General features: G+C 46.7%; 1 protein-coding gene across 1 annotated transcript; it reads left to right on the top strand.

Annotated features, from left to right (window-relative positions):
• The first annotated feature begins 414 nt into the window (after window positions 1–414).
• Window positions 415–11,908, top strand: Mphosph6 (M-phase phosphoprotein 6). Its single transcript, XM_048437367.3, has 5 exons — window positions 415–569; window positions 4,069–4,181; window positions 8,934–9,024; window positions 10,739–10,839; window positions 11,209–11,908. Exons 1-5 carry the CDS (start codon window positions 519–521, stop codon window positions 11,339–11,341), a joined length of 489 nt encoding a protein of 162 aa, XP_048293324.1. The 5' UTR covers window positions 415–518; the 3' UTR covers window positions 11,342–11,908.
• Window positions 11,909–13,188: the final 1,280 nt, after the last annotated feature.

The raw sequence follows: 13,188 nt of genomic DNA, 5'->3' as shown, positions 1-13,188 counted from the left end.
TCAAGGGCTACCGGGAGTTCTAGAAAACGAGCTACTGAGTGAGCAAACCAGTCGTGTTTCCAAAACTTTTAAACTCTGGCAGCAACTTCGGCGGCTGATCAGCCAGGACCCTTAGGGAGGCCCCTGGAGTCGCAGCAGCCTCCGGGAGGCCCTGCCCACAGCTCCAGCGGCATCCTACTTCGTTTGCCTTCCTGGGGTAAACACTGGGACCCTGCACCGCAGTCGCCCCCCCGCGGCAGCCTGAGCTCTTACCACAGCTCCTAGGAGAAAGAGGAGCTCCCGGAGGAGCAGAGAAGCTAGAACTAGGCACGTGGGCGGGGCGAAAGCGGATGGAGGGGCGGGACAACACAGCAGGGTGTGTCTAATATGGGCGGGGCAGATATGTGGGCGGGGCTAGAGGGCGGCGGCGAGGGGAGGCGACGTGGCGAGAGGCGGGGCACGTTCAGTCCGACGTCACGCTCTGTGCTTGGCAATGCGCAAGCGCGGTGGCGCGGCTAGCGTCTGGAAGTGTCGCCAACATGGCGTCTGAACGCAAGACTAAGTTATCCAAGAACCTGCTGCGTATGAAGGTGCGGGGCTTGGGGGTTGCCGGGGTGTCGGACGGGGCGGCTGAACTCCGAGATGTCCCGTAGTGACTCGGGCCGAGGCGACGGACAAACTGGACCCCTGATGGGCCCTGGATGGCCGCGGCGCGCGCTCCCATTCATTCGCTCATCCTGCCGGGGCACTGGGAACCAGGGTGAGGGTGAGATTCTGCTTAGGCAGACTCTCCTGGAGCCCGAAATCCGTGGTAGGGACGGAGCTTGCACAAACTTAAGAACCAGAAATGTCCGGGCTGACTGCCGAAGTGTCAGGGCCGCCTGGGAACTTAGGCATCTCGCGAGAAGTGGTCCTTAAGAAGGAACAACGTGAGAGGATGTCAGGTAGTGTCCCAAACTAGGGAAAGTTAAGTTCAGAAGTCGGAGAGGGAGAATAGAAAACCACGAACATTTATTTCCAAGAACAAAAAGTAGCTCGGACGTCTGGAAGAATTAGTGATCACGACATCCAAGGAATTTTGTGAGCCAGACCGAAGTTTTTGTTCCCCATTCTCATAAGCGGTAGCAAACTGTTAAACCAGGGAACAGTCTCATGCGTTGTTAGCTTTCAAGGCTACTTTTGACTGTACTGTGGATAATAGTTAAAGATAATAGTTAAACACATAAACTTACAGTCAGGAAGACCAGCTAAAAGGTCCTGTGTTCTGGATGAAGGTCGCCGTTGTGCTGGGGATGGAGAAGAGTACAGGAGGGGTGAAATGAGTTGTCTGTCAACTTCTAAACAAAATCAGTGTTTTAGGTTTATGCTTATTCTTTTTGTATGCCTGTATGTCTGTAATCTACACTGTGTGTGTTCAGGTGTCCGTGCAGGGTCAGAAGGAAGTGCTGGAGGCCCTGAAACTGGAGTTGTAAGCTGCCGGGTGTGGGCACTGGAGCCTCGGCAGGAGCCAGAAGGGCTCTTAGCCACCGAGCCAACGTTCCAGGCTCATGATTTTTAAATTTGAAATTGAACCAGTTTGAACCAGTAGTGACTTGGGGGTCACATTTGTAGTCCCAGGACTGTCAGCTGCTTAACAAGTTTGTGGCCAGCTTGGACTAGACCTGAGACCCTTTCACGAAATGTCAAAAAGACAACAATAACAGAAACCTGAATCTATCTAACTACAGTCTGAAAAGGAGAGTGAGGTGAAAGGCAAATGAAATGAACATGAGTTAAGACGGGAAAGCTAAATCCTGAAACCTAAGTAATACTACTAGGACTTATTACAGTCCTTCCTATCTTCTGACTCTGTTCTTGTTTCATATATAATAGACTTCTTAATTCACATGGTCACTTTGAAGTAGCCCCAGCCTTGATCTCTGATGACACCTGAAGTGTCTGCAGGAGAAGTAGCAGCTAAAAAGACCTGTCATCCGGCTCCAGAGCCTACATTTGTAATGATTAGTCTCTGCCACCTGTCACTGAACACACAGGTGGCACTGAGACATCTCTCTCAACAGTATTATAAAAAACGTATTTAACAGAGCTGCCCTGTGAAATGGTATAGTTTAGCCACACCATACAGTACACTGTCGAGCTTCTCTTGCCTACCCCTAGGATGGTGTGGCTTTCTGGGAGTGGTGGCCCGTTACCCCCATCATAGTAGAGTCTCCTGTTCCATATGGCCAATGCAGGAAAAGATCAGAACCCAGAGGACTGTTTCTGATGGGTGCTATCAAAGTCCCACCATCTTAAAGATGGGCCATTCCGCTAACCTTTTAAAGGTGTGGCCCGACTGCTTATGGTGAGCTGGAGGCTCAAACTTAGAGAACAGTGGGGTTCCCAAGGCCAGGAAACAAGGCGTGGATGAGTACTGTGGTGAGGGTCGAGGAGGAAGCGTTCCCTGCTAGCTTTGGATATCATGGAGTTGGAGCGCAGCTGGAGGTGAGCCGGATAAGGAAAGAGGGTGGGCAAGTGGCCCCTGTTGTCGTCTGGGAAGTACTTCTTCCTGTATGTGAGCAAAATGTGAGTCTACCAGTTTTAGCAGTTTGTCATCACACTGATTGCAGAGAATTGGAGTGGACCTGGGAAGCACCGAGTAGCCTCAGCTCTTGGAAAAAGACAAGGGAGACTTTGCTAAGCAGCCAGGGTGAACACTGCAGATCTGCCTCTTGACTTGAAAATAATTAAAGCAGTTATGTTCCCTCACCCAAGGGAACGAGAGCCAACTGGACGTGACAGGTGTGTGGGAGAGCGTTGCCCATGTTCTGTTTGCCTTAGCTCTATTGACAGAGGTCTTTGTGCTGGGACAGGAGTATTATGCTCAGCCAGAGCAGTGCATACTAGAAGGATTGGAGCAGAGGTGCCTAGGGAATCCCAGCCAGGCTGCCTGTCAGGGAGAGCTCATAGGGCAAGTGTGGGAGCATCAGACATTTAGTCCTGACTTACTTCAGTATTTTTTAATTAAAAATTTTTAATTATTTTATGTATAAGGGTGTTTTGCCAGTGTGTATGCCTGATGCCCAAGAATGCCAGAATAGGATGTGAGGTCCCCTTGAAATGGAGTTACAGAGGGTTGTGAGCCCCATTATAGGTGCTAGGAGTCCCCTCGAAGAGCAGCCAGTACTCTTATCCACTGAACCATCTCTCAGGTCCTTTTTTCTTTTTTTTTTTAATTTATTAGATTTATTTTGTGTGTACGTGTGCCATGGCACATTGTAGACAACTAACCAGTGTCATATCTCCTTCCAAGTGGGCCTGAGGATCAAACTCAGGTTGTCGGCCTCGGCAACAAGCACCTTTACCCATTGATCCATCTTGCCAGGCCCGTCAGTATTCTTGAATTCCTCTATCTAGGGCAGCTATTTAGGATGAAGGTAGTTCTGGTGGGAGAGAAGGATTGGGTAGAAGGTTTGCCAGGGTGGCGGTTTGGGTGCATATGGTATTTGTTAGTGGTATGGTTCTTTTCTGGACCTTAGGACATAGGCTTGGTGCGCTCTGTAAAGGTCAAGATAGTAAATATTCTAGGCTTGTAGGCCAGTGAGGACTCGTGCACTACTGAGCTCTGCCATTACTGCCCAGAACTAAATCAGCATGCTATGTTCCAGGAAACCATAGACAGTAGAGATCCACCCTGAGGGCTGGACTTTGCCGGATCTGCTCTGGGCCCTCAGTTTGGCGTGCAGAGAGTGAAATTGCTAGTTTTAGAGTGTGTCCTGAGATGTAGCGCCAACACTGAACTTCTTCCTAAGCCTAGCTGTACTGTATTCACAGCCGTAGAGTGCTCCATCCTCTCTATCCCGTGTAGACATGTGTGGCTGTCTGTGTGCCTTAAAGCGTCTGCTGAGGAGAAATGGAAGATACAGGGCAGGAAGGAATACACCAAGAACATAAGGGGCAGCGACGGGACCCCTGTACTTTGAACCACAAGGAAGTCTAGAAAGCTAAAACAAGTCCAGGTTCATTGATACTCAGAGCTCCTTATCTGCCCTGGGCACCCATGATACGGAGGAGCAAGGGCTCTGACACTGCTTGGTTTTCTTCTGACAGTTCATGCAAAGGGGCCTGGACTCGGAAACCAAGAAACAGCTAGAAGAGGAGGAAAAGAAGATGATCAGCGACGAGCACTGGTACCTGGATTTGCCAGAGTTCAAGGAGAAAGAGTAGGTTTGCCGGGGTTTGTAGCCGTGGTTTGGGAAGGCCTGTGGAGTGCAATGCTTCCTGTTCTGAAGACTCTTAGCCTGTGTGTGCCGCGTGGATGCAAACAAAGGCCTGAAGGTGGGCTATACGGCTAGGCCTCACCAGCTTCGTTTCTGTAACAATCCTTTGGCAGGTTGGGATGTTTGTTTGTTTGTTTGTTTGTTTGTTTTAACCAGTACTACACTGAATGCCGTTTGTGTCATAAACATTGTTCCATTGGTAGTCTGTCCTAGGCTAAGCATTTCATTTCCCTTAGTTCGTAAATACTTCCAGAAACCCAAGAGTACCTATCGCTGTGTCCCTTTTGCTGTTGAAGAGCTGGAGCTTCAGAGGCTTGTTAGCCCAGAGCCACCTGCCTGGAGGGGCGGAAGCTGGTAATACCCGGGGCAGGTTTTCTTCCTCTTCCAAACCTGGCTGGTACTTAAAAGAGGCTTGAGTTAGAGAGTGGTAGAGTCACCTCATCTGTTCTCCAGATCCTGGAAGTTATGTGGCATTTTTGTGTAGGCAGAGTTTTCCTGTCCCAGGGACCTCTTCCTGATTACCACACAGAGGCTTATATTATTTATAAATGCACAGCCAATAGCCCAGGCTTGTTACTAGCTAGCTCTTACATTTAATTAACCCATATTTCTATTATTTACCACATGACTCATTGTTTGATACCTCATTTTCTACACATTCTACTTGCTTGGGCTGACTGGTGTCTCCTCTGACTCTGCCCTCCTTCTTCCCATCATTCTCAGTTTGTCTTTCCCACCAGCTCCTGGCCTGTCAGCTTTTTATTAACCCATGAGAGCAATACATATTCACAGTATACAGAAGGATTATTCTACACCATTTTTCCATGTTTATTTTCTTACTTCAGCATGGTTTATTACTTATACTTTTGTTGAATGGCTGAATGTTTTACTATAGTTTTTAGGTACATATATGTCTTTCCCTTTTCCCCCTGCTAATTTTTTGTTTGGTTAGCCATGTTCTTTTTTATTTTTCTGACTTTCTCTAGTCCTTTGGGATAGTGATGTATTCTCCTTTGAAGAGAAAGTCCAGATTCCCCAGAGCAATGAGAAGTGACTTTTTTACTCTGTGTGCTTCTTATAGGCCCAAAGTATTGATCAAGATGAAGATTTTTCGAAAGATGGTATACATAGGAGTGTGCAGGGGCTAGCACAGATGAGGAGCCCAGGGACAGTGTGAACAGGAGAGTACAGGGGGCCCAGAGCTCCAGCTTCCTTTCCTTGCATTGTTTGATAGGTGAGCACCACCCACACTGAATAGACGTGACAAGAGCAGCTGTCTCAGGAAAGCACTGACTTGTGCCTTCCAGGCATGGCCTGGTATGTGTTTTGGTAGATACCCATCCTCAGCTGGGTAGTTTCTTTTTCCCTTCTGGCTAAGGGAAAGTTATATTTTCGTTTTTCAATAAGAAAATTGTATGATTATTGTTTTCTGTTAAAATGTCAAGAATTACATTAATTTCTGAATATGAAAACCATCTTTCTTTGTGTGTGTGTCAGGAGACCAAGAGGTCTTGAACTCTCAGTCCTCCTGCCTGAGCCTCTTGAGTGCTGGGATTATAGACATGTGCCAGTGTGCCTGGCTCAGACATATGACCCATTTAGTTGTATTTTTTTCTAGTTCAGTTTCATAATTTTTATTAATAAGTTGTGGCTATATTCATTAAAATGTAGCCTGTACATCATCTATAATATCTTTGATTTGGGTCATAGGTCAGCTACTAAGTGCTCATACCTCGTCTCTTTTCCAGTTTGTGTAACACTGATAGTATTTCCTTGTTTCTCCTGGAGTGCTGGTCATATTTCACCAGTGCAGTGATCCGGGCTCTGAAGTATTCTTATCCAGAAGACTTTCAGTAAGGAATTCAGATCCATTTTCTCTAATAGATCCAGGCCTGCAACTCTGCCTTTGTTGCAGGGTTTTCCTTTGCAGCCCGTGCTGTTCTCAAACTCAGCCCTCCTGCTTCAGCCTCCAAGTACTGGGGCCGTGGTATTCCCATCATGCCCGTGGCAGGTTTTCCATGATGGTGGGATTCCTGTCTGGTACTTCTTACAGTCTCCACTTAAAATTTGGGTGGTTTTTTTATTTCTCTCTCTCTCTCTCTCTCTCTCTCTCTCTCTCTCTCTCTCTCAGCTTTGGAGCCTGTTCTGGAACTAGCTCTTGTATATCAGGCTGGCCTTGAACTCACAGATACCCACCTGCCTCTACTGGGACTAAAGGCGTGCACCACCACCGCCTGGCAGCCTTCATATTTTGATTGAAATTCTCAGGCATGTTTATAAAACGCTTAAACTTCTTGAACTGTTTTTTTAACTAATTTCATCATCTCTTGATTTCCTGTGAGTGAGGACTGTGTTTTCCTGCTCTTTGCTTGTCTAGTGGTTTGTGTGTGAGGGTGACATTGCTGGTTCTCTGAGCGTAGTTGTTTCCATTAAGCAAGTGTAGGATTTTGTTCCAGTAGACAACTGACTGACATGCCTGTCAGCTCACTGTGACGGTGAATTTTCTCATCTTTGCCCTGACTAAATTAGCCATCCTCCTAGTTTGGGCCAGTTGTCTATGTATCCCAGGGATACTGGACAGAACTGTCTCTACTGGACAGAACTCAAGCATCCCCCTGTTTTGTGCATGTTGTCGTGTTTGTTCAATGTATATGACAGGATACACTTTACTTCCCAGATATAATAGGCTAGAAATGCCCCAAATAATGTATACCCAGGACTATATCTCAAGCAAGTAACCTGTGGCAAAAAAAAAAAAAAAAAAAAAAAAAAAGCTTTGCTGCTGTGATTAAGTTAAGGATCTTGAAGTACGAGACAATCCTGGATTATTTGGGTAAATTCTAAATAAAAATTGTGTTCTCTGACATGCTAGTCTGGTTTTTATTGCTGTAATGAAGTGCCTGAGGCTTGGTGGCCTAAGGAGGAGAGAGATGTATCTAGCTCACGATTCTGGAACATCAAGGGCATGATGCTGGTATCCGCTAGGCTGTAAAGAGCCTGGTGTGGAAGGACTTTGTGAAATCAGAGGTGGTGGCTTGAGGCAAGGAAGTCAGGGACACAGGTCAGACTCTGGCTATAGAAGCCAGACACGAGAGCTGACTCCAGAAACCACCTACTTTTTGGTTTTGGTTTTTGGGTTTTTTTTTCTGAACGTGGCGCCCCTAGTGACTTCCCACTAGGCCCCACATCTTAAAGGCTCCGTCATTCTCACATGGCCTCGCTGGAGACCAAGCCTCTGTCACATGGACCTCGGAGGACCAACCATAACACCTTGTAAGAGAAAGAAGGCTTTGACCACAGAGGCGAAGATTGTAGTGGTGTGGCCCCCCACCCCCAGAAAGGCAAGAGATAACTGTCTCTGGGGACTACAGCCCTGCTCCAGCCTTGCCTTTGCCCTCGTCTCCAGAATGATCTGGAGTCTGTCACGGGATTGATGCTGTGCGAGCCTAAGTTTACAGCAGTTTAAGCTGCCGACTTTGAGGTAATCGTTACAAGTGGCCGCAGAAAGCTGCTGCGTCAGAGCGCTGTCCTCCCAGGAGCGCCTTGTCATTAGCTGTGGGCTCACCTTGAGAGTCCCAGAGACCTCACAGCAGGTCCCAGATTCCGTTTGTCTTTCTGCCATCCTGACCCACGTGTTCCAGCCACCTCCCTCTGTGGTCCTGAACTTGGGTTTGCCACTCAAGCAAAGGCAAGGCTGGCTTCTGTTCTGCTCCCAATGGGGACATTCCTTCACTTGGCATTTCTTCACAGTTATCAGAGTTCGATGATTTCATTGTGGAAATAGTTGTGTTCAGTTTTGTCTATTGGCTGTGGTAGTGCTAATTGAGTGTGGTTCCTCCCTCTGGGGCCTGGATTGGGATGACCTGTGCTTTTGAAGGTTTTCTTTCCTGGCACCATATCTGTACCAGCACGCCCACGAAAGCAGAGGCTCTTTCCGTCCTAGCTACTCCCCAGCCCCTGCACACCTGTGCGTGTTTGTGAGTGTTGGGGGAGTGGGTAGTTACTGATGAGAAGTAGAGCAGGATCCCATGAAGGAGTCCGAGGCCAGGCCTGTGCTGGAGAATGTGCTTGCCTTGTTCTTGGGGTTTGAACCTGTGACTAAAGAATCTCTCTTAGGACAGACATCCTGGGGTCTGTTCCGCAGAGCGGTTGTGCCCATGCTGTGTGTGCTTTCCCTTGCCAAGCCCTCTCCATGGCTGCAGTTAGTTCTGGAGCATCATTTCCAGTCCTGCTGGTCCAGCTTTCCAGCTTTCTCCAGCGCCTCCTCTGCTGAAGCTAAGCCATCAAGGCCAGTTAGCCAAGAGCTCCACCTAGTCACACCTTCCGTGAGAGCTGCTCAGACCTGCTGTTTCCTCCCGCCCTGTGTTTTAATTGTCCTCCTCTCCAGAATATTTAACGAGCACTTGGGGTTGTACATGAGTCAGGTCTCTGCTTCTGCTCCGGAAAGCTCAAGTTTATCAGAAATCCCTGAGGTCTTTGTGTGATGTAATTTCTTACAGAGATCGGAGGAAGCCATGCCTCATCTATCTCCCTGTGCCTTTGCTGACTGCTGGATCAGCTCTTACTTCTCACCCTGGTTAAAGATCTCACTGTGCTCTTACATGCTCCTTCTGATACTCAGAAGCTGGATTTCCATTCAGGCTTGATCTCTGCTTCTGCGCTTGGTTGTTAATATGAGTTTCTTCTCCTGCTCAGGAGTTTCATCATAGAAGAGCAGAGCTTCTCACTATGTGAAGATCTTCTCTATGGAAGGATGTCATTCAGAGGATTTAATCCCGAAGTTGAGGTATTAAATATAATTGCTTCAAATTTAAAAATTTTTTACAATTGAATTTTTTCCCTGCCAATAATTGAGCTTCGGGCTCTCCCCACCAGGTACCATTTCTTCTCATTATGTGAAAAATAACAAGTCTTGAAATATTGCCATAGCTACTTAAAGAAATTGCAGCGTGGCAGTCTGGTTTTATGGAAGAATTGAGTGGGTAATTTAATATAGCGGTGTGCCGTCCCTGATGCTGCCACCGCGTTAGTTTCCACTCAGTCTTTCGCAGGAGCGGCAAGACTATTCATTCGCTGCCGTTATGAGGAGTTATTTTCCGGCTTCTGTAAATGTCTCATTCTTAATGGAAAAATGCTGCTTAAAAATGGTGTCATTTCACTTAGTAATGGACGGGTTTTAATCCAAGCTGTTAAATAGATTGTTTTGGTTTTTTTCTTCTTTTTTTTTTTTTTAAATGTGAATCCTTTGGAAAGTCTGTTTGAAAAAATGGATGTTCACCTTGTGGCTGTTGGTTTAATCTCCTGACTCAGTGTCACAGACAAGCAGGAGTTTACTTTGTCACAGTTGGAAGAACTCTGGTGCCTGTGTCGGGAACCCTCCTGGGAACTGACCCACGCAGACCTGTGGTGTGAAACCTTTAGCCATGGCTCCTCAGTCTAGGCGGTGATACAGCAGCTAGGTTACATGGTGCCTGTCCTGGATGTTAAAGGGTGACCTAAGCTACCCCCCAAACCTGACCTCCACCCTCTAAATGCCAGTAGCACACAGACTTCCTCCAACTCAGCTGGGATTAAAAGTGTCTCTGAGCATGGTCATCTGGCCCCCGATGGGTAGAACGTCCCCAATGAGAATCACTTTTCTGGATGCCTCTGAAAAACCACAGTCACCTAAGCCCACACCGCAGTTTATTTAAAGGTGGAGTGTTGATGGGGGGAGTATTTTTTATGGAGGAGATATACGTGGAATGTACTTATAATCCAATTTTTTTATTTATACAGAGTCCACACTAATGTTTGGGTTTGGTATTCATTTTTTTCTGTCCCAACCTCCTTTAAGTTTTAAATGGGCAGGAGACTGTGGGGCAAAAAGAAACATTGGGGGTTCATGAATCTGCGTTTAGAGAGAGTGGGGTTTAGGTGGGCAAGCCCCACAGAGTATCTCCTCAATGTCACCGTTCAGGTGTAACACCTCAGAATTTGGTGTGAGAGATGCTCAGCCACTGGACTCTGCCCTAGAGTCTGTTCTCTCAGCAGTGGTTTGTCGGCCATGAGGTGTTTGTGAAGGCCTTCTCATTGGCCTGCGCTCCTAGGCCTCCTTGGTTGGAAAGACGTCACTGTAAAAGTCGGTCAGAAATCACGTTATGAGTAGGGCGGTGAGAGAAGGGGGTGGGCAAGCGCTCAGGGACAGTGTCTGAGACACACTGTCCACCCAGAAGTGTGGGAGCCTTCGGCTTTCTTACTTCTTTCCCTTCACTGTCAGCCGTGTGCCCCCTTTAATATGAGTGACAGGTAGGCTGTGTGATCCAAGTAACAGCTCACCTGACACTGAGCCAGCACTCTGAGGTTTCCCCGCTGGTGCCGTTGGCGGTTGTGGCATGAAGTTTTGCACAGACCCCCTTGAGTTTCGTCTAATCTCACAAGCAGTTCTGTGCGTAAGTGTCTCTGTTAGAAGACAGCTTTGACACCAGGCCTCCCTGACGCCAGCACGGTGTCTTTTTCAGAAGTTAATGCTTCAGATGAATTCCAGGAACAAAGCAGCAGCAGCAGAAGATGATGATGAGACTGTGGAGGTCGATGTGTCAGATGAGGAAATGGCCAGAAGGTAACTGTCCTCTGGGAGTCGCCCCATTCCCCAGCGCTCTGACTGCACAGTGTACAGTGGGGAGATGTGCACGCTGCCCGTTCCTAATGACCCAGTGGCTTCACGCTGGAGTGTGCTGGCCGTGAGGGCTCAGGGCCACTGGTAGCTCCAGTGACTGTAAACATACTTCTCAGTTTGTATGGGGGATGCAGAAACAAAACCAGCAGAGAATTTAATCATCCTTACTCGGTTGCATGGATTTTTAACTCAGGCAATTTCTTTTTATCATAAATTTTGTTTTCTTGTTTTATTTGGCTTGATGTTTTTGGCAAGCCTTGATTCCTACTTTTTTATTTGAAATTAAATTTGTGCTGTGTATCATCCTAACAGATATGAGACTTTGGTGGGAACAATTGGAAAAAAGTTTGCCAAGAAGAGGGACCGAGCCAATTACGAAGAAGATGAAAATGGAAATATAAAACCCATTAAAACAAAGAAGATGTTCTTAAAGCCCCAGGATTAAAATGGATGCCTCCGATACAGCAGGTGCCTGTGAGCACAGTGTGGTTTGCAGTCACCCTGTGGCGTCTGTAGTGGTTAATACTCCAATGTTTACCTGTAAAGAAGTGCATAATTTTGGAAATGTGCTGTTCTTGAGACAGATGTGTACTGGATGTTATACATCCTTTGAGTGGCATTCTTCAGGGTCTTCAGATGTATGGGCACATGCCACTCCCTAGGTTTTGACCTGATTTTGATTGTGTGTATGTACACACAGACAGGACACATATGAACAGCTCTCTAGCTATTGTCCTGGATTGACTATTATAAACTAATACCGCCATTGCTCCAACTGCCCTTATATTTATAGTTTACGTTTTGAATCATGTCAAGCCAATTCATACATTCACTTTGGACTCAGATATTTGGGAACTTTCCAGAAGTGATTCACCAGGAACAGATATGCCTCTCCAGCTGAAATGTCTGATGCTGCCGGGTTTTCTCATCTATAGTGGTATGGGTTTTGTTTATTTAAAGCAGTCACTTGGGTCATTTTTCTAATATTCTGTAATAAACATGTTTTCTTATACTTTTCTGGGTTTTTTTACACTTTGAAACAATTTTAGTCCTACTTAGTAATGCAGCCTTATACAAATAACTTATAAAGTCTAGCCATTAATTGAGAATGTACTGATATAAGATTAAACCCAAAAGGCTTCCTTGCATCAGTCAAGAGCAATTACCAGTTTCTCAGGGGACAACTTGATAGAATTTAGCACTCACTAGACCCTGTTCTAAGTACATCAGCACATGGAATTGTCTGCCTGTCTGCGTGGAGATGCATGCTGAGGACTTGCATTTCTCTGGATCTCTGTTGTGTGACCTCGGCTCTGTGAGTTAGTCAAGAATACTCAGGTAGGCCTGTGACCAAAGAGACAGAGTGAGCCTCCTAGAGAATGATGCTGTATCAGCTGGGACTTTGCTCACTTTTGAAGATACTTTTTGTAGCACAGACATTTGCAGTTTATTAAGGAGAAATAAAGATGAATTTCTCATGGTAGTGGTTGAGTTATATTTAGAAGCTTTGTTTGTGTATCAGCTGTGTGATCCAGCGGTGAACTCCAGCAGATACTGAGCTATGCCTTCTCAAATTTGAATTTGCCCTCTGTATATGGTGGTTCTTAGGAATGAGGGAAGGCTCTGTTTTTAGAAATTCTGGAGAACACCACATCTGAGAATTCATAAGCACCTAATCAGTGGTAAAGTGTGCATACCACCCCCAGATTAGAAACCATGCTGAATCTAATACAGATGTAGAATCATCTTTCTGCTGTGTTGTTTGGGGCATAATGAGAAAGTCTACATTCAACACAGGCACAACTTTTCAAGCCTGAATTGTTTGTTTTGAGACCCGGCCTACTATGTAGACTTGGCTGGCCTGGAATGTGCTGTGGAACCCAGGCTGGCTTCAAACTCACATAGATCTGCCTGTCTCTTCCTCCCCAGTGCTGGGATTTAAAGTGGGGCCACCACACTCATCTTCCGTGAATGTTTTTTTACCTCTGTTGGGTCACAGTTCCTGATCCCATGGTTCCCAGGGTTCGGTCATACCTGCCTTTGGCATTTGCTTGGGGCTGAACAAACATCATTTCTCCGACGCCAACCAGCTTCTTTCTGAAATACATCAGTAGAGACGAAAGGGAAGGCTGGAGGAGATCAGACAGGCCTTTCACGGGCTTCCTCCTTGTCCCTATTCCTTTGTCCTCGTGGTTGTTCACACCAGTCCAGAGCAGCCCGTGATCCCTTCCCAGTGCACCAGCTAAAGAGAAGAAAGGGTAAAAAGCAGAAAAGGATTGATTCGGTGTGTCC

This window comes from Myodes glareolus, chromosome 22 (assembly GCF_982192425.1).
Source record: "Myodes glareolus chromosome 22, mMyoGla1.1, whole genome shotgun sequence".
Lineage (NCBI taxonomy): Eukaryota > Metazoa > Chordata > Mammalia > Rodentia > Cricetidae > Myodes > Myodes glareolus.
The sequence above is the reverse complement of the archived record's forward strand: the minus strand, read 5'-3'. Positions and strand labels throughout refer to the sequence as shown.